This window comes from Dromaius novaehollandiae, chromosome 3, assembly GCF_036370855.1.
Source record: "Dromaius novaehollandiae isolate bDroNov1 chromosome 3, bDroNov1.hap1, whole genome shotgun sequence".
Lineage (NCBI taxonomy): Eukaryota > Metazoa > Chordata > Aves > Casuariiformes > Dromaiidae > Dromaius > Dromaius novaehollandiae.
The window spans coordinates 36,665,160-36,687,731 of NC_088100.1; the positions used below are offsets into that span (position 1 = coordinate 36,665,160).

The following is a 22,572-nucleotide window of genomic DNA, read 5'->3' on the forward strand; positions in this document are numbered from 1 at the left end:
CAGCGACACATCAGTCCCATTTCTCCAGTCTAGCAATGCCAATGTCTAAGACACAACCACTTACCTCATCAGAGTCAGACAACACTTTCTTCTTCATTGCATTGTATAATGGAATGATATCATAGCAACTCTGATCTCTGCGTAACAAGAAAAATAAATGTTAATGTGTGTATTTCATCTCCCCCTACAGGATCAACTATATTTTGACTAGGAAAAATAAAATATTTATGAAGTCATTCCCAAATAAAGTGATTAGTGCCACAGGAATATTAAAAGGAACATCGCAAAAAGAAAAGCTAATCTTGTTCAAAAAGCTGTAATATATTATCTGAATTCCCTACAATATAGACCACTTAACAGTGACATTTTAAAATGAAACTATAGATTTTATCAGCATTAGAAAAATCTAATACTATACCACTTAAAAGGCTTTCGGGTTCTTTTAAGAACGCTACACCATTACATTAAATCCACTGTAACGTAATATCATCTACAGCGTAAGAAGTTAGATGAATAAATGTTGCTTTTTGAAGGACTATGACTGCCATTGTTTATAGACCTGCATAATCTATTGCAACAAAACATACATCTAGTTTTGATTCCTGTATAACATGTCAAACTTCTACAAACCCAGTAATAGTAAACAAAAAGAAAACCCAAAGGTTTTTTTTTTTTTTTTTTTTTTTTTTTTTAAACTATGTAGCAATTCAAGCCACCACCACACACACACAAAAACAACCCTAAGCAACTTGGCGCTGGAATCCTAATCCATAATACATACTAATATAAATATGATGGAAAGGAGGAGAGAGGGAAACAATAATACCACCAAGAAAAAGAAAAACCACCCCACCCCACAGGATTTGCTGCTTTTAAAGGGCTAAGTAACTTAGACACTAACCACCCTTTGACTGTCAGAGGCATTTAGGTATTTCATTCTCGCTAGAACCACAGAATCGTCCTGCAGTGGTTTTTACTAAAGTTAGATCCCTAAAAATCTCTGGAAGTCTAGGCTTTATATGCATCACTGGTTCACTTAAATGAGTATATTAATAGGCACAAGCTAAAGTGGTATTAGGTCATTATTAAATATAATCTGTTGCACTAATTCAGCAACATCAATTAAAAACACACAGTCTGAGCCATTTAATTAATTGAAAAAAGCCACATAGGACCAAAGATGTTAAAGAACAAAATTAGGAATAGGGAAGCTCTTTAAATGTGTACCTATTCCTAATGATGTGTTTCACTAAAACTTCTAGCATCTGAAGCATTTCTAAGTATTTCGTCATATTTCACCTTCCAGCTAGTATCAGACTCAAAAAGCACATATGATGTCAAAGATTCATGTAAGGAACAAAAATCTTGTTTTCAAATAAATATGTATGGCTTTAGTTATCTCTTAAAATGTAATACCTGTGTTTTATAAGAAAACATAAAATAAAAAACCAAAAAGAATCAATATCCCATGTTACATTGATTAACTGTATTTTAAGGTGTTTATTTCAGTACGAAAAATGTCACATGATTTTTGTTAAAAAAATGAAACATCTTGTCATTTTTCCAGGTGGGACCAGCAGCATTCACTGTACACAAGAAAATCTACACAGTGGACACACTCCATAAGCTCTCACAAATTTCAGGTCTGGAGATGTCAACAGAGTGTGAGAGCTCCAAAACATTTCTCATTGACTTCATTTTTCTTTTAACAAGAACAGAAAACCTTTTGAAAGAGAAGAGTCTTTTAATCTCTGTACACGAAAACATTACTTCTAAATTGAGACCTGCTTTCCCATAGCAGTCTTTCTAAATTTAGGGAACAGGAGATTTTTAAACAAAAAGGTTTTCTGTAAGAATGTTAGAATTTTTACAAAAATTATAAAAGTGTTGCAGTATTTTTCCTTTTTCTCTGTCAACTACAAAGCCTCCTGATTTTTCATTTTGCATGTCAAACATCGTTTTCAATCAGGTTGTAACAGTTACAAAGACTTTAGAATTCAATTACCATAATTATATTAATATATGCAAGATTAAAAGTTAAAATTAGACTCCTAAAGTACCTACAAACGTACATATCATTGCATAAAAATACTCAGACCCATTTCTATCATTTGAAGTAAAAGTTATTTGAAGCAAAAAAAAGTTCTACGTCAATCCGCTACAAAACACATCCTTTTAGTTGGTACATTTCTGCTTCAGATGACTTCTTCATACTCTTTATACTCATTAAAAAAACTTCTTTAGAAGCTTATGACAGAACATCATTTTAAAACTGTAAAATCCACCTTATTTTTCATTATTAAATGCTTTTCTTTTTAAAGAAATTATAGCCTGCATTTTATCAACTTCAGTACAAATTTTATCATACTTTGCAAATGTGTGTGTTCTACTTTTGTCAACACAGACTTTATTCATTTCTGCCCCAACAGCGGACAACGGACTTATTCCAGCTGTAGAACTACCTTTTTTTAAAATTCAGATTTCAAAAAGCTAAATATCTTGGTAAGAAACAGGAAAACTATCAGAGCTACTAAGCAACTCACTTTATGAAATGTAGCAGAAGATCTGTGACAAACTTGGCAGATTTGACGATAGGACTTCCTGGTTCATTAAATGTGCGAGTATTATGTTCTATATATCGGACTTCCCACATTAACGAAGAAAGTCGCCTATGTAGGAAAGGAGGGAAGAGAGGGGAAAAAAAACATTATCAAACAGACTACACTTTTAACAATGTGTATTAAACTGGAGAAAAAGCCTTACATGATTCCTCTAATGCACTGTCCCATTCATCATCTTTCTATATTAAACCAGAAAACATACTCTTAGATAAGTGGCCCTACATGACCAGCAGCAGGCAGCTTCCTGAGTCTTCCTGCTCTCACGTATGTCCTGTGATAAATATGCAAATAGCTTTAAAAATATACAGCTTATACTTCTTGAAAAAATTCAGCTGGCAATCTTTAGCTTTTATTATCTCTTTATGATATTCATAACCCAGCATAAATCACCTCTTAAGTCACAGCTGAGGATTGAAATACAGTACTAAAAAATGTACTAAAATTAAACATTTTTCTCTAACAGCTGGACAATGATCAGAATTCTCCATCATCCTTTACATAGCTCTGATTTCATGACCTAACTACAAAACAGAAAAAAAGTGGCACATTCAAATAAAAAATAGGTGAAAAAATTAAATCAGAATCTAAAAAGATGCAATAGAAAAATGACATTATTTCCTAGAAAATCTCAAAAAGCACAAAAGCTACAAATAGATAAAATCTTCCACTTTTATACTAGCAAAACACAATAAAAGAAAGGAAATGCTGCACAATTTGTTTTTAAAGGGTACAGTGAAGTGGGGAACCATTTAACATGTGTAATGTACCATAAGCATTTAGATGCAATTTAGTTGTGCTTGTGGGTCCAACATTTAGTTCTACAATATGCCAGAAATGATGGGGAAAGGAGGATATTTTTTGTTTGTTTGCTTGTTTTGTTTTTATTTACATAGAGGTATGCTAAGTCTCCTGATTCTTAAGTAAGACTATGATCTAAGATAAGCCTCATGAAAAGCTACCAAAGACATCACATGCGGTACAAAGAGTCCCTCCTGCAGAACACGAAGAGAAAGTTTTTACTGGAAAGCAGAATACATGGCTGAACACAACGCTCCTATTACTTAGTCGGCTTTGGCAATACTACAAACCAGTAAAAACTCGTTTACTAAAGAAGGTATGCTAATTACCAAAAATAACTGCTTACACTTTCGACCAAAGAAATAAAACAGAGTGATTAAAAATTCCTTGCCAGTTCTGATTACAGAGGAGTACATTTTGAAAGCTAAACCTGGATTATCTCATATCACAGAACTAACATGGAACAATACAAGTGCACTATGGCCTTATAATGTATAAAAGCTAGGGCTTTTTGAAACTGACAAGGTAATTTTGTTTTAGGATGCTATATTCAGTTATTAGTACACAAAAAGCACTAAAAACTTTCAAATTTTGCCCAAAGCAACATGCTATCCACAGGCACTCAATACAAACATTAGAGGGAGGATAGTTTTCAAATTAGAATTTTTCCAAGAATCAAAAGAAAACAAGTATTCTAAAGGAACATGCTCCAACCTGGATACAATTTACTACCAAAAAAAAAACCCAAAAAACCCCAGTGATTGCAGTCACAGTTTTGGAAAAGGACAAACTTTGTCAACAAGTAAGAACAGTTATTTCCTGTTACTATCCAATCAAATACACACAATCTAGAAAGTCAAGGCCAATAATTTAAGAAGTTCTATTTTCTATGCACTTGCCTAAAGGGATAATGCAAGATTTTTAAAAAGTACAGAAGGTCAGTAACACTTTATGTCTAAGGTTTCTCTTATTAGATTTTAAATTTTTAAAAATAATTAAGTGGAAAATTAATTCTTTTGACTAAAATCATTTTACTGACCTAATCTCTGGTCCTGCAATTTGAATCTCACACACAGCTAGTCATTTGTATAAGGAGCAACTTGAATACCATGTTATTCTAAAATGCATTTTGCAGAAGAGATTTTCAATCCCTTTTCACGTTTTATAAAACAGAAACCTAGATCAAGCATAGGTGAGACAAATGGAAAGAGCACACCTGTACTCATCTCCTAGTCAGGTATTACAAGACAAACAGCTATCAAAAATATGGCTGACAGCATTTCACAGCAGTAACTGAGACTTGGATCTAACCTGTAAAATCTGCTTTCCAGTCTTTGTTTAATGGTACTGAGATCTGTGGGATATGCCACAACAGTGCAATACATTGGGTAAGCTTGAAGATCCACAGGTGCCACAAACGCAGAAGCAATATCTAGATAGAAAAGAAAAATCAGTTATATATACAAAACCAGTCCTTCAGCAGTTTTAAGATTTTTTTTTTTTCCCTGCAACATGGTATTTCTTCATGTTTGAAACATACAGCAATTACCCAACAAAAATCAATGACAATTCTACATAGTCTAAAATATTTGCAGTAGTTTACATATAAAAGTGCTTGCTGAGATGTATGTTGTAAGTATAATAACTGCAGCAACTAGCGAGTCTGCTGTGCACGAAGCAACATGCTCCTCAGAGACATGCTAGGTGCACAGAAAAAATATGCACATTTTAAAGTAGATTCATTATATAGATTAAGATATGCAATTCAATACTGTTATTTACAAGATGGACTAATTTCACTTGGTTTCATATTGCTACTCTCCCAATTTCAAACAAAGCAATTAATTAAACTCCTACCATGAAGTTACAGCCCTATTTCAATTTCATTAAGATGCGAGAAAAAAAAATACACAAAACAAAATAGAAACATAACCTCCTGTCCCCACCAAAAAACAAAGCAGCTTTCCCAAGCCAATCCACTATAATGCCAACAGACTACAGAGCAATTTAAGTCTGTACAGCTACAAAATTCTTTTTTCTCCTCCTATGGTTAGAAGCATCACATGTGCTTAGACACATCATTCTAACATCTTATACCTCAAGAGAAAATACGGTAATACAAAAACAATTAAAAACCTTCAAAGTCTCTCTCAAGTCTTCAAAAAAAGAAGATACGTTGTTGATAAACAGACTGCTCTTCTGTTAAAAACTGTTTGCTTACTCATGCATGTTCTAGCAACTGGCACTTTGCACAGATATGCACCACATATGTTACAGTTAAATCCCAAACTAAACAGTATGCCATATGACATAATGCAAAATATAAAACCATTACTGCTAGATGGTATACACATTGAAGACAACTAAAATCTCACTTCCTTACACATTTTTGTATAATTCTGTAATTTGGATTAATATATTGTATAGACATTCCCTTTTTTTCAGAACCAAAAGGAAGCTTCTTATGCAGCCTGTCACCAAAGAAATCATGTGAGTTATTTAGGCAGTAGAAATATTTCAAGATTGGGAGTTTGGCGGGGGGGGGGGGGGGGGGAGTGTTTGAATCTTAAGTCTCTTACCTTTCTTCAAGTACTTCAAATTCAGTTAAAAAAAAAAAAAAAGTACAATTGTGACAATTCGCATATCTAATGACCACTATTACCAAAAACCTAAGACTGCTGTTGAACAGTACACTTATCACAAAACATAAAATAGCATTGTGATTCTGCCTGTATTTCACTGATAGATCTCCATTTGACACACCCCCTCTTTGAACACGTAAATGTCCGAGTTGTGTTAAATGCTTTAAGAATTATTTTTTCAAAAGTTGGCTGTAAAGAGTAATTGCTCTATAAGCAACTAGCAAGTGGTTAATCAACTGCTTTATCCTCAATATTTTACTTTTAATGAGCATCTCTTCTGTTTTTCAGATATAAGTAAGGGGATGGGGGGAGCGAAAAGGGAATTAAAGAGGCTAAAAATGAGAAACCTACACATAGGTATCCATTCTGTAGGTAAGTACATAACATTCTTCTTTCTGCTTGTAATATAGCTAGTGTTTTGTTCATCATAAGGATGATAATTTTAACCCTAACAAATTTTAACCCTAACCAAGTGATTCTGGTAGCCAAACTCAAAAATCGAGCACCTGTTTTCAGCATATAAAAACCAAACCCCTTGCATATGTCAAATTATCTATCAAAAATAGCTACCTTTGAAAATGAGAAAAAAATAGGTTTTAAATGTACTTGTGCTATGAAAAATTAAAAAAAAAAATACACACTGCCAAAAGTTTGCTTCAGTTAAGAGACAAAAGTGTATTTTTCACAGCATAAACAGTTACTGATTTTGGTAAAATCGAAAGTATGTATCAGCACAGTCTGCAAAATTTAACACAAGAATGTTTCTAGTATTAGTAAGTATTTACCTAAAGTCATGAGTTGGTTTATCCCTGCAATAATTCTGTCGCACTCTTCGTCTCGGGTCCTGGAACCCCACTCTCCCTCCAGAGGTTTGTAGAGCAGCGTTCTACGTTCATCATCTGTTAAAGGAACGCTTGTTCCCAATTCTTCTGGAAATACAGCTAGAATGTAACATGAAAACTAAATATAGCATCTTGTATCTTGTGTAATATCTATTCAACTAAAAAATATATAACATCATTCTACTAAATAACAGAAATCCATAGCTCTTGATTTGCTCAACAATGTTTTCGGTGCATCCAATACACTTTGCGTATTGTTGTATGTTAAATTTTAATCCTCATAATGCAGTTTGATCCATTTAGAAGATTCATAGCCTTCCAAATACCTACTTAGAACTTATTTTAGATCAATTCAGACACTCCTTTTTCATAACTAAGTTGTTTCTTTTTTTAAATCCCCCAAATTCTTGATAACGTAACTCAGCCTAGGATTTGTGGTGGATGATTTTCAGACAGAGCTTAAGATAAAAGCTTTAATGTAGACAAAAAGCAGTCTCCACTATGTAGTGATTACACCTTGTCACAGCTTTGTGATGTCAAATGCTAAAAGCAAAGCTCCTGAGCGAGCAAATTAATCTGCATTCACCATGGCATTCTTGAGGACCTACCATCTTTGGTAATTCAAAATACAACAGTCAGATTTTCAGGGTATGATGCAAAGTGCTCCTTTTTAACCAAACTTATTTTGAAAGGAAGGTGTAATAAAAGTTAGTATTCGTTGATACAGCAACACACTGAGGTTCCCATTTGGTTAGCTAGCTGTTTTAGTTACTTGTTTCAGACACATTAGCTTCTATGTTACTGTTTTCCTTATGGCCAAGTGGTACCCATTAAAAGAAGGGCTGAAATGAAATAAGTTTAAATGAAACATGCCTACAGCTCACAAAAATAAAGAATTATTTATAGCCAACAAAATTATCAAAATTTTCTAGGAAATATGTGGGAAAATGCTGATTCTACCCTATTTTTTACCAGATTTTTAAAGAAGTCTTCAAGACAAAAAAAAAATCCCTCAGTGCTTAAAGAAGAAATACTACATTTCTACATTCCGTCAGTGGTCTGTGAACAGTGCCCATGACGTACTGTCCACGCTGCAGCATGTCCATCCACCAGAGGTTCTGGACCAGACAGGGAGCAAATCCTACTATTACTAAACAATCCCATAGATGTATGTTGCATCTTCAATATACTGAATGTCTGAGGGCATGCTGACAGGTCTCAGAGCATTCAGCTTTCTCAAAGCTTACGCAGGGCACAGGTTTATCTTCCAGCCTTTCTAATTGTACAAAAAGACCATCTATTTTAACTTTTGCAGCATTTTTGGTTTATTTCCAATGTACAGCCATGCTTATAAAAAATCAGTATATGTCCATTTTTTATAAGGAAAGATGGCAGTTCATTTACTTTTGTCCATATTTAAGTATGATCTTCAAGTAAAATGATTTGTGGGTTCCTCCTCCACCCTCCGCCAAGAGAAATACAATTATTTTGGTCACATCATGTAACATTTTTTTCCTTCTTTATATATACTCTTAAGGCAAATTAAATTATTATGTACCATACCATTACTTGGTATCAGCTCCATGTCCCAAGGACTCATCTTCTCGGTATCCCCATTGTCCCAGCTTAAAAATAACCACATTAGAATTACCTACTAATAATGCTTAAACGATGTAATTAGTTAATGATTGTAACATAACATGTTTATATACTATAAGGTTTTATAATAAACTAGTACAGTGAGATGCATGACTGAATTTAATGAAAGCACGTTGCTTCAATCAGTATTTCAAATGAAATATCTGATTAAAATAAAAGATTGAAGGTAAGTTTGCTAACCAGACATTGTAGCACTGAAACAAGCTATCAGGATAATCAGGCTGCAGAGGTTCCTGGCTTTCAATTGTTCCAAACCACCAAGCATCATCTATTACTGACCTGAAACGATCACCTAGGTAAGAACAAAAATAATTTCATCAATACAAGGCACCTTACTCCTCTCAACAAAAGCAGCTTTTAGACACCTTTGGATTGATCTTGAAAACAGAAATCCCTTGGAGTGTTTGTATCAACAAGCATATATGACTCATAACCAGATCTTTTAAAATAATACTAGTAACTTCTTTCTGGAGGCTGCTTTTAAACCACAACAAAATAGTTAATTATTAATACAAAAATGATTAACGATTTGCAAATCTATCCACATAACCTTTATATACAAATTTACTACTAAAATGCATATGAAGGTAGGACATTTCAATGTGTAACTCCTTTAAAACTAAAATCTACTTGTATTAAACACTACATGTTACCTTTAAATAACTGCATTCGGTGACATTTCTATACGAGGAATATTTCTACTTGCTACTGAGCTCCTCCTCTTGGGTTTGAGAAGTGTTTTTATCTACTTGTAAACTTCCTAATTTAACTCAAAGGTTCATTTCCTTTACTACACAGATGATATGACTAATAACAGAATTAGATTTATTTAAGCTTTTTAAAGGGTTAGCAGTCATTTACTATAATCTGAAACAGTTTCATGAAAGCATTCATATAGCTGAGAAAAAAAGAAGAGAAGCACATTAGAAAGAAAAAAAAAATACATGCCAAAATACCACTGTCATACATTCTAACATCTTCCATAACACAGGCCACAGAATTTAGAAATAATCTTTTAGTTAAGTATTCAGTTCATTCAATCAAGAACAAATGTAATTTAAATGTGAGAGTTCAAGAACTGCACTTTTTTTTAAATGGAATTTGAAGAATATACGCACACTTTCTCAACTGCTGCAATGTTTGCTCTATTTCTATAAATCCACATGAACGGAAAAAAACATTCTGCCCAAATGCCTGCTGCAGATGCCCGAAGTATTAGCAATTACACAGACTTTCAAAAATGCTCCTCTTTCTTTTCTGCACCTTTTTTTTTTTTAATTTAATGGATTGCAAGTAATTCTAGCAGAAATACAATGCTTTCATTAATAGTCCAAATTGTGCTGAATGTAATAGAATGAAGTATTTCATATGTGAATTATCTGAAACACAAGATCAAAAGTGTAAATAAGGGCTTGTGCTTTACTTATTTTAAAGGAATAAACCACTTTTAAGAGCTCTTAAGGAAAAGTCTCCTACCATGGCATTCCCAAGTGATCAGTTTTACAAATATGTGTGTAGGTACAATTATGAGCACCTTCGTGGGGCTGAACACTGAGCAGTTCAAAACTGCTTAAAGGAGAGTATCCTGGCAGCTGCTTCAGATGTCTCATGAGCCACTGAGTTCCTATGGACTGAATGCTTAAGCAGAAGGAAACATGGCTGAAAATGCTCACAGAACATTCTCTCAAATCACTTGTTCTAGGGTCCTCTTTATCACCTCATCTATAGGACACAAAAGAGCACATCTATATGGACCAGCAGACCAACAATTCTCATTAAAATGGGATTTAGCATCTTTTTCCAAAACTGAGTATCACAAGATGATGTTAGCTTGACAAAAATATAAAATACATGTTGAACTTAAAGTGGCTGCTATATAAGAAACAGGCATGCATACCTGTCTAAGACCAAAGCTGCAGGAATCCTAGTGGAATAGGTTTTAGCCCAAATATTAGTATTCTTGTTAAACTACATATAATAAGACAACAAATACATGCAATAAGTAGAATCTCAGTAAAAATCAGATACCATCACTCCTCAAACTTTAGAAGTGTGTTCTTTCTAAAAGCATTCATACATGTAAATAACAGGGCTCTTAAATATTAAAAAAAAAGAGATATAAATACCATAGTTAAGCAAACATTCTTAAAAATACAAATACAAAAACATATCACAAAACACATCACCAAGGATTGTTATCAATAGGCTATGATGGAAGTCAAATCACATATGACAAAGTTGGACAAGGTTAGAAGATCAATGCTTTAATAACCTAAGAAAGTGTAGTCAGAAGTCTTTAATTACCAGTGACTGTGCAAATAGTAGCTATAAAAACATTGATTTGTAGGCTAAGTGGCAGAAAGAAAAAGACAGCAACAGTAGTCCTGAGAAGACAAACTAGTGACTGGATGATTTGAAAAGATGATCAGTTTGTTGATGAAGAGCTATGGTAACAGTTCAGAAGACCTGGGCAGGTCAGATAAATCCTGGGGTTTTCATATTCAAGTGGTTCAATATTCAGGAACAGTTTCATTCACAGTATAGTATATTTTTCCACACAGAAAGGATGATCTACTTTCAAGGAACATTTCCATATTGTGTTCCACATTGTGATAAAACAGCACACGATTCATTCAAAGAACCTAAATATACACTACTAAAATAGCCAAAGTGTCAGCGTACATGGTAGCACTTCAGAAGACTGCTGGAAGAGCTGTAATGGCTTTAACAACAGTGCCTTTGCCATCTCTACTTCAGCATTTCATGTGGTCTCACAAAAGGAGACTATCTCACCACTATTCATACCACCCAGAAGTGGAACTGTAGAATGAGCAACTACACACAGCTGTCAGCATTACAAACTACTGGCCTGAAACTTGCATCATTTACAATGAAGGCTTGATAACAGGCTCTGGCTCTTGATACTTTGCTGTGTAGCTCTGATTCTTTCCACATTCAAAAGCTTCTGGAAGTAAGCTTACCAGCCCAGAAATGAGATGCTATCTGTGCTCCTACTAGTCTTAAGAGTAGGAAGAGTGATGCTATTAAGCCCCTCCACACTTCCTGGATTTCTATCATGACTTCCGGCTGTTCACATACGAGGTATGGCAGTCACCCTTCTACTGCTGCAGTGATCTTGTGGGCTAGCATGAATATAGAGTGGGGGGACAGAGGAGAAGACCACCACAGATCCATAAACAGCAAGAAAAAGAGCAAGGCATGGTGACGTCTTAGTAGATGCTGACCAAGCTTGTTTCTCAACCAATCTTTAAACTAAAATGACCTTTAAAGGAGAATCAGGTAGATTTGTACAGATTTGCAAGCCTAAAATCATTACTACATTCTATGTAGAGTTGAAAACCAAGTGTCTTTTCAGACAAGATCATGAAAAATATGAGATGACATGGCAGTTATTGATACGGTATTATATAATTTATACGTATGTTGTTTAGGCATGCATCCTGAGTTAAGCGAGGACATCATGATGTGCAAAGGACAGGTGATCAATCCAACTTTCCTGGCAAAAAAATCCGATAAGAAATAATATAAAAGAGCTTTTAATATCCAGCTGAGCCACTTTTTCAGTTTACTTAGCTTCAGTGAACTCTGGAAAGGACAACCCTTCAAAAAGAAAACTGCAAATATAGAGTAAGGAGGCAGAGTATTTGTGGAAAGATATGCCTACTTAGGAACAACTGGTAAGATAATCAGATATACCAACATGATGTTGCACTGAAATCCTCCATTGTCCTACATGATGCTTTGTTTGAAGTGTTAAGATAAAAAAAGATAGAAAATGCTACCAAGTCAGCTTTGTTAGATGCTAGCCACAGCTTCTGAAAGGAAGAACTGCAGAAACTGAGCCTGTAACGCAATCACCACAAGTTTTTACAAAAAGTGTTTAACATTGAGATCTGATTTAAAATGGAAGACTATCAAATATTTCATTTTCAGAGCATATCACTTCACAGAATACACTGAGATACTAGAGAGGACTTAAAAATGCCAGTATGTTTATAAACATGGTATCAAACACAGTGTTAGCGGAACAGTGACGAACCATCCTGAATTCTGAAGAGTCAATAATACTTGTTCAATCTTTTAAGTTTAAAAGTCCATCTAAGGCTGTTCTTAGAAATGAGAACATACGTACTTTTTATGTCCTGGAGGGAAAAAAAATTAAAAAAAGACTAGAGTATATATATATATATTTTTTATAATGAAGCTTTCACTTCCCCTAATAACATTTCACTATTAAAAGGTGGTCTTTCCCATAGCACAGAAAAGATGACTAGGAAATAGATCTGACTGCAGCACATGCCTGCAATGGACATTCTCCAGTATCCACCACTTTGAAATAACTATGCACAGGCAAAGAAAACAATATGCCCCTATCATGCAGTACTGAATTATAATTATATACACTTCAATGATGCTAAACCATACGGAGCTGAGAAAGGAATTCAAATGAGCAAAAAGAGATGGGAAGGGCATATTCTTTATGCAAACTCTTTATGCCCATAAATTTCAAATGGTTGAAAATATGTTTCTGTATTTCCACTAACGAATAGGCCTGAAAAAATTAAAGACATTTTTTTCTAGCAGCGATCTAGTCATAAAAGGCCCTTCAAACTAAACAAGAGACAAGCAATATATAGGATACAATAAACCATCGGTTGCTGGTAAACATCATATTTAAAAAATATATATTCTTAATTCCTCCCTGCAAACACATAACAGATTTTCTTTGTATTCAATTTCTTTTACAAATCACCATCAATACTTTGGTTGCTTGTAGCTTCAAAGGCAAAGTAGGACTCCATATCCAAATGCGGGCAGAGCTTTTTCTCCAATTCCAGCACAGTATTTCAGATTCATTTACCAAAACCTACTTTTTAATACGTTATCATGAAAATCGATAATTTTTTTTTAAACTCACCACATACCTATATTCCATCGCCTATGTTTCGCATCATCAAACTGTTGCCTCAAGACTAGAAAATCTATGACATCAGGCATATCATGGTACCTAGTTACAACAGAGGACAAGACTAGTAAGTGATAAAATAGCAAAAGCATACAGAAAAGATTAATTAATTATATTATTAATAATTTAATGCACTTGAAATTCAACACTTCAAAAGTAAAAACTCAAGACATATATCATTAATGGTATCTTTAAATTAAAAAAAATTCCAAAAACATCTCTCAATTTGAATATAATAGTGCTTCCCTTACTTCATGGTGAATGATCCTCCAGTCAATTTACCCGTATCTGGGTCAAGAAAAGCTAGTTTAAGACAGCAGAGAGTTGGCAAACCCACTTCATACTTAATACCAACTATTTTCATCAGCTCTTGCTCCTGAAATAAACAAAACGTTATGTAGCACTGCTGAAGTTAAGGCTACTTTCTGAAACACAAAAGTACGAGTGTGCTAAAAACACTAGAATTCTATCAGACCATGCCAAAACCAAGTATCTAAAATTTACTCCTTCAAAATAAGAAATTGTTTTCAACATGACATTTTTTAAAAAGTTCACTGTGAGGTATAACCACAGTAACAATCAAATAAAAATCAAATAATCAAATGCAGCATAATATTGATACTTGCTCATCAGATCGAAAAAAACATACAGCTTAAAATCTAAATTACTTTGACTTTTAGTTAACTTTTCACTCTTAAATATCTTAAAATATTATGAGCATAATATTAAGAACATTGATATCACAAATCTTCTTTCGGTTACTTTCCAAACTTTTTTTTGTTGTTGTTGTTAATCTCAAGACACCAAACAAAATGCAAAATAGTCATACCCGTAATTCCATTTTATGCCATGGTTGTTTTTTGGGGTTAATACTATATATTTTGTTCTTCTTAGCCATCACAACGTATGCCTCATGACCTTGTCGGAAATAGTAGACCTAAGAGTGAAATGTAACAGTTAGCTAACCAAAACTTTGAGTCGTCGAACTGCCAGCATCCTGTTGCCCTACAATGCATTTACTCTCTTTTACCATTGAATTTTTGCTCTTTGTTTTTCCTGCTTAAGTCACAGGTCCTCAAAAATTAACTGGTGGACAGTTTTAAAGTATATTTATATGAATAAACCCACTGATGTTTATCTTTCCACACGCTTTGCAAAATCCTGCAAAACTACAAAAAAAAAGTATCTGACAACTTTCTACATTAATAGTTACTGAACTTTCTTAACGTCATATAGCAATTTCTTTTAAACAGAGAAGGACTCTACAGCTTCACTTCACACTCCAAAATTTTTAAACCCTTGTTTTTCAGAGTATTTGACACACACAATATCCTCCTAGGAAGAAAGAGCATAGTAGCTACAGAAGGCATGAAAGCTGTGAGAATCTACTATATACTTTAACAATCTAACTGATAGGAAAAGAGGCTACTGAATGACAGATCTAAAATAGTATCAATTTAAATTACACTTTCACTATTGTGACAATTGTTTCCCATAAAAACATCTTGAAGTACAAAACAAAAAACTCAGTTTAGTTGCATGGGCTACAATTCATTCTACACTTACTGACCGTTCCTATTAAATCTCTTCCTAAATTCAATCCACTGTTTACAAAAGTGAAATAGTTTTATTTTTTAAGTGGCTACAAGTATTGCACCTTCCTTCAAAACAGCTAATTAGAAGAATACCTGGGGAAAAAAGAATTGACATCTTTTTCCAGGAAATTATGTTTTTAATCTTGGTAAATTCCTGCTTCTACATAATTTGCTATAGTACTCAGCCTAAGTGTTCTTTATTGTGTCAACGGCAAAATATTACAATGTACGTTTACTCTCTTTGGACAAACACACAGGCAAATGTCAGTCTCATCTCTCTGGTACGTTTCCACTGCTCCTCAAGACACAAAGGTCTGTAAATGGCACTAATCAGAAAGGGAAGAAGGGTGGCTGTGTGTTATTCTTACACACTGTGTACAACTAAATATAGGACTACTTTAGTTTCCCTACTGTTTGTACAGCTGTAAGAGAAGTTTGAAATCTCTCTCTCCTCCCAAACCTTACAGAACATATTAACCATTCCACTAAAATGTTCAAAGGCCATGTGAGACCTCTTCTCTCACCATATTCCTCTAATTAAGCATATCTTTTACTTCTGTGGATCTCAAAAAGTAGCTTTTTTGGGATGAACACCTCACAGAATTTCAAACAAATCTGGGAAGGGCAAGTCATCAGAGATGGTGTTTTAGACTAAGCAGCTTGATTACAAATGTACTTGACTGGTGCAACTATGCCTACTTTCTAGGTACAGGAGAGGAAAACTCCTGTGTAACCAATATGAAGCTTTTTTCAGCAAAAGATTGCAGCCCACTTAAATATTCCTTACACACAGTGCACAAGCTATTCAATGGGTGCCAAACCAAACATGGGAGTTAATCTTACTAAGATGTTAAAGGATATGATCCTAAGTAGCATGGCACAGATAAATCCTTGGCTGCTTCACAATACCCAGATGGTATCAGGGACCAAATGTATTCATTTGGACTTGATCTTGTGAACAGTCAGTCTCCAAAACATGCTTACTGGAGGGTATAATTACACAACCATTTCATCCAGGTGCAACACTGACTTGAAATGTTCCTGCCCTCCCTCACTAGTGAGGCCAATGTAATTTTTGCGTAGCTATGCTGTAAACGGGATCAGTGAAGTGGTCCAGTAAAAACAAAAGCAAAGCTGCTCACACATGGTTACTGCTCCTGACAGTTTCTAAGGTGACACCCACAAACAGCTGCAGCTCAGGAGCAGGTGCACCTTTAACTGACTTTGTCACCAAGTGAGGTATTCCTCTAACTGCATTCTGACGATGTGAGGTACAGAAGAACTCTGCTTAGTACCTCAGAAATGCACAGCTCCCTGGAGAGCCAACAGACTACACATTACAGCATAAGACAACTATTTCCTTTTATGTTAATCTGAGGGAATTTAGGAAGCACTCACAGACTCTGCTTTTCGAGATCGTATTCTATCTGATATCATTTCTTCAAGAAATTCACTGTACTATCCATATTTTACATATTCTAAAGTAGTGAGTGGTGTGTGCCCTCTTGCTACTGTATTGTGAGACTTTTGTACCACGTTTAGGTGATATAAAATACATATACACAAACTTATCTTGTGGTTCTCTGTGCCAAGAAAATAACAGAAGTTTTCTGAAGTCAGAAATTTAAGTGAAAAGAGTTTCTCTTTAGAATAAATGAAGTTTTTAAAAACACTAATTCCTCCAAATTTTTCTAAAAATAAAAGGTTTAATTCCAGGATTTCGCCTCAAGTCCTAAACAGAAATCTTTCAAACACCACCTAAATTCTTATTAGACTTCTTACATATTCTTCAGCATACAAGATCCCCTAAAACAAAGGACTAATTTCACTAGATAAAGTATCTCATGCTTCAGTTTGCATAAGCATGTCATAAGGAAAGTAACACTGAACACAGCATAGTAAGGAATGTTACTCTAACAGCATGGAATAAAAACAGCCAAATACAACACTGTGTGCAGAATACTTTAAAGTATGGGAAACACTAATGGAAGCACTGAGAAAAATTCATGTATAAAATGAAAGCAAAATTGGCGTGATCGAAGGATATTTTAAAGGCAATTCAAAATATTCTGATAATAAATGGTATTAAACCTCTGCAAAAAGTGTGTGGATGAAGCTAAACAAAGGCAAGAATATGCTAAAAGCAGCAAGAATATTGAGGAAAAACTACAGTGCAATACCTCATCCCCCATCTGTGGTACAAACGGGCACCGACGAGGAATAGTATCTGTAATCCATGCTGAAGGCAGCCATTCTTCCAGTGTCAAGCCATTTTCTGCCAAAACTCCTACAGCTAGCCTCTGAAGAAAATGCATAGAAAAAATGAATATGAATAAAACTATCATTTGTGGAACCATTTGTGTTCTGGCAAGTATTCTATTAAAAACAACTGCTATTTCTTAAATATATTATAGTGTAAAAAAGAAAATATTGCTAACGTGAAGGTAAGTCTTACAGAACAGCTTTCAATAATACCAAAACAGCAAAATATTTTTTTTAATTATCTAAAGAACTTTTTAAAAAGTTTTTTTTCTCTTTTATAACCTCGTTCAACACATGAAGACTGAATTTGTTAAGGCTCCATTAACAACGTCTGATGCCTCAAAAGACAGAACTGAAATATGCCACGCTCTTCAACCACTTGCACAAAGACTTTAAAAAGAAGGCAAGAAAAATTGCTAAATCTGAACTTAAAAGCTGCATAGCAGACTTGAATTTGAACCTTTTTTGTATTGAAACAGTCCTATAATCACAATTTTGCATTCAGAAACAAAATTCAGCCGGCACACAGAACAGATTCAACAGTTAAGCCCCTTATCCTTATCCTTTCTCCTTGTTAAAGGTACGTCACAAATCACCATCCCTCATAGATGATGGTAAGGAAATAATTAAACAACTTATGAGGACCAAAAACCATTTTTCATCAGCCTAGACCTAACCAACACGATGATACATTTCAGGCTAAAAAAGAGCTGTTTCTCCTTAGTCCAGGTCTCAAGCTACACCACATGCTGGGCTCCAACACTAGAAGGGCCACACAATATATAATAAGGAAATGCCAAGCTGTGGAAACCAACAGGCCAACTTGCATAGTTACTTGGGCCCACAAGACACTATGACTATACAGCTGCTTTCAATTAAGAAGCCCTGCAAAATGAGCAGAAAGAGATTAATGAACAGAGGTAAGGCAGGTGAAAAGGGCCTGGACTGAAATAAGAAGCTGGCTATTTTAACATGCATGAGTACATCTGCATTACCAACTGGCGTATTCAGTATAACTTGTGGGACTTTTTAAAGACTTTCTTTAAAAGCGTCAAAAGAGAACCTCTCCAGAACTCCATAATAATCATCAGTTTAATGCCCTCCTGAAGCCAAGCCTGAACTCAGACCATTGCACTTATCAGGAAGAGACTAGTCCCAATGAATTTGCCTAATCATTTCCAAAACCCTACAACATCCGTTAGTATTTAGTTCCACAACCTAATTCCATGTTCAGGTGGTTTGGATTTTTGGTGTTTTTTTCGTTTGTTGGTGGCAGTTCTTTTCTGAGCTTGATGTCTCAGTGCTCATAGTAATGCCTCATATGTGATATGATGTGATATCAGATGCCTCATAGTGATAAAGTAAGGAAAGAAATCATTCTGTATTCATTCATTTCTAAACCATTCACAGTTTTATAAAAAAAAAAAAGCTTTCCATCATACCCCCATCCCAAAATCTCTCTTCTAAGCAAGAAAGTCGGTCTGTTTTGTCTGCCTCTATGCAGCAAAAATCCCTATACTGTCTGATCTTCTTGTGTCCTTCTTCCCTTTTATATCCTGTTTTAAATTGATTTTTGGTGGAGAGGAATTAGAAATGTAAGCACTCTTCAAGATCTGGGCAGCCCATGCACTTACAGGGAAGGATGACGTTCTGCCTCTGCTCCTTAATTCCTAACATTCTGTGTGCCTGCCTACAGGGGCTCCCAAGACCTCCTTCCTCAACGGTAAGACCTAATTTTGATTCAGGTTCAGTAAACGGGAAGAACTTGCTACCAGTCAGGACAACGAGCTCTCTGAATAACCTCCAGTAAGGCAGCAGAATCTCTACCACAGGAGACATTGAAGACAAGCACCTCTCAGGAAAGACAGGTATACGTAATCCTATCTAGGGGAAGGGCAATAGAGAGATGATCTTCTGATATTCCCTCCAGCCTAGCATTTTCTTCTGATTCTAGAATGCACTAGGTCATCTCTAAAAATCTGAAATACATAAAGTCAAGATATTTTTGGAATCAAAGACCTCCTACACCCAGATAACCGGGATCAAAATGGATGTAAGCCTTCACACAGTTCAGCCTTTGGAAGTATTAGGCAGTCACCCAGTCTTACTTATTATAGTAAAGTCTAAACTAGAGGCTTCACCCATTTAAAAAAAAAGAAAAAAAAAATCACATCTTCCCCTACCTGATAGCTTTTTCTGATTCCAGACCATACAGATACCAAGATACTATTAATAACAGCATTACAACCAATGACTGCGCCCAATAAACAAAAATTAGCCTAATCAAAGAGTAAAGGTTGCCACCTAACTTCCTGCACTTCTTAGCAAAGATTTACATTTTAGCCAATACTATGCCAACCTGCATCTTAAAACAGCTCTTTTTGTCAGCCTACCTTCTCCATTCTAATGTGGGGCAAAATGCTGAAACTGTGATTCTAAGGAATGGTGGAAACTCCTGATCTTATAAATAAGATATTTAATTGCTTAGATGACACAGTTGATTTCCTTAGATATTATAAAAATTGAAGCTACAAGCTTATGAAAGCCATTAGCATCTACCAAATATATCATGTATGGTCCCTAAGAAGAAAGAATGAAGAAACCAAGTTTACTGAATCTAACACCTACTTCACGAAAAAACACCGAGAATAACAAAAGCCACTGAAAATTTCCATGCAGTGCACCAAACAGGAACAACATGACTATGTTAGAAAATAAGCAAAAACCAGTCAAACAACAACAAAACCCTGATCAAGTGAAATTCCTCTTGATGTTATGATAAGCACAGTGCAAAGCAGCATACACCATGGAATTAGTAGAAGAAAACATATGGTTGTGCAAACCTAAAAGAAATTGGAATGAACTGGGGAGATATCTGAAAAGATACAGACACATATTACATCAATACTCAACACATCTCTAGAAAGGAAGTTTCTGGTCTGAAATAATATAGTGTTAAAGGTATTAAAAAGCACTAAGTGAAACACCTCAAATTCAGAAAGAATATCATTATAGCAATCCATCATTTGACTTATAAGATGCAGTAATTATCATTGACATTAATTACTTGTAAAAGTCAAGATGTGTTTGCAAATTAGATAATATTAAGTTGTATACATAACTAAATCAGTCATTTGATTCTTATTATGACAGTACAAATAAGCACCCAGTGATCTCCAAAGTACATCTAACCTTCTGTTTTCTCTCTTTGGGTTTCCTCTTCTTTGGTGATGTTGTTGGTCCATCTTTCTCCTCATTCCCTTTTTTCCTTTCTTTCTTAATTTGCTTCTTTTGTTTTTCAGGTCCTTCTTCATCCTCTGAACTACTTTCTGCTTTCTTTGTTTTGAGTTTAGGAATTTTCTTTGGTGGTTGCAGATTGATTCCTGCATCTGCTGTCCAGTCAGAATAATCACTAGAATAGTCACTAGGGATGGAATGTCAAAAAAAAAAGAAAGTTAAGAAAGAGAAGTTAAAAGCAATTCACAGTGCTATGGTTTATATAACATAACCCAGTGCAAGACTGTTAGAGTTATGGTCTGAATAACTACAATATTTTAAAGCTGAAAAGCAGTGCCTAAAATCCCATACTCAAACCATATTTTTAGCAGTAGTAAACTAAGACTGAATCACTTCAAGGTTTTTGTAAGAAGCTCAGCTTCCAGCATTGCTGGAAATGAATCCAATGTTCACTTTGTCAGCTCAAGAAAATTTTTAATTCTGGATATTGTTCTCAGGATTTCTGGTTTTGAAGACCTTTAAACAAAAGTTAATAAAAAACCTACTAAAGTCCAACAAGTAGCACTTGATCCACTTTATTTCTTCATTTTTAAGAAGAAATTAAGGATGAGCTAAGCTATCTCAGTCTTTGCTCTTTAATTGCAAACCAAGAGTCAGCAGAGGCACCTGCACAGCTCAGACAGACAGTCACAGCAATCTGCTATTGCATGCCTGAAATGTGCGCGTGCCTGCAAAGAATCAATTTCCTACAAAACCAGTATGAAATACTTCTGCTGGCAAAAAAGGATGAAACATTTCCTAAGTTTTAATTAACCAATAATACAACTGAAAATGAAATCCTAGAAGTTTTAAGTTCTTTGCCATCTGTTCCTCTAAATGTCCACAAGTGCTTATTATTCCTAACTCATTGTTTACAGATAAGAAAAGGGTCTTTAAAATTTTCAAGCAGGATTTTTTTTCTGTAAGATACACTGTTACTTACCTAGAGCTTCCATCACTGTGCCATGCTCTTTCATCATCTTCTGATGTTCCACCACTGGCAACAACTACTTCTCCTTCCTAACAAGGGGGAAAAAAAAAAGCGGAAAAAAAAGCAGCATTTTCCTCAGAAAAATAATAATACATGACAATATGACTAACAGTCTTCTAGGCTGTCTGTATGTTATTAACATATAACATCAGAGAAGTTTTGCATTGTTGAAAAACATTTTAGTTTGGACATATTCAATTTAGTTGACTTACTTAAATGAAAGCAAAAAAAAAAAAATCTGTATCTGGACAGATGCATGGTGTAGAGCAACATTTCTTAACATATAGCCCATAGAATCCTGACTGCTTTGCAATCTCCACAAAAAGGTTACTGTATCTTTTAACAAGTTATTTCCAGAATTTTCTATATAGTTATTGAAAAGATGTGGAAATACTATAAAATGAAAATCAGGATAAGCCTTCAATATGCTTTTAATACTCATTTCGCTTTAGCTACATACTCAGACTTGTGTGGCTTTAGAAAAGATGATCAACTCTCAATGTCTTATGAGCAATGTTTTCAGACTCTGACAGCTGAAAAAGCCCCAACAAATCTTAGCTCTCATGACCTTAAGTCACTTCATCTTTATGCCCCTCTCCTCTAAAATACTGTTCATCGCTTCATGCTGTATCAGTTTGTGTGTATGTGTGTGTATACACACACATCCCATTTCATTTTTAGTAACTGTTCAGAGTTAAAATGCATTTTGGCATTAACAGAATGATTTCTACCTTTCTTTTTTAATGCTAACTCTCTCACACATTCTAAAACCTTAAAAAATCAAACCTATTAGGTTTAAAGGTAATAAAGAGACCTTTTGTGATGAGTTGCATGCATGCAATACCTTGTGCCCAAATAGAACAACAGAGATACTCATTTTTCAGGTGTATATCTGTGTA

The 22,572-nt window shown here is 34.7% G+C and overlaps 1 protein-coding gene across 2 annotated transcripts in view; it reads right to left on the reverse strand.

Moving 5' to 3' along the window:
• Window positions 1–22,572, reverse strand: part of PHIP (pleckstrin homology domain interacting protein) — a 120,929-nt gene that overhangs the window by 14,939 nt on the left and 83,418 nt on the right. For both annotated transcript variants that reach the window (XM_026121112.2, XM_026121111.2), the window contains exons 22-33: window positions 21,626–21,702; window positions 20,599–20,830; window positions 17,325–17,444; window positions 14,379–14,486; window positions 13,801–13,925; window positions 13,509–13,591; window positions 8,743–8,854; window positions 8,467–8,528; window positions 6,847–7,002; window positions 4,731–4,851; window positions 2,544–2,669; window positions 65–137 (exon numbers count right to left, since the gene is read on the reverse strand). In XM_026121112.2, coding sequence (XP_025976897.1) covers window positions 65–137; window positions 2,544–2,669; window positions 4,731–4,851; window positions 6,847–7,002; window positions 8,467–8,528; window positions 8,743–8,854; window positions 13,509–13,591; window positions 13,801–13,925; window positions 14,379–14,486; window positions 17,325–17,444; window positions 20,599–20,830; window positions 21,626–21,702 — 1,395 coding nt within the window. The remainder of the gene's footprint in view (window positions 1–64; window positions 138–2,543; window positions 2,670–4,730; window positions 4,852–6,846; window positions 7,003–8,466; window positions 8,529–8,742; window positions 8,855–13,508; window positions 13,592–13,800; window positions 13,926–14,378; window positions 14,487–17,324; window positions 17,445–20,598; window positions 20,831–21,625; window positions 21,703–22,572) is intronic.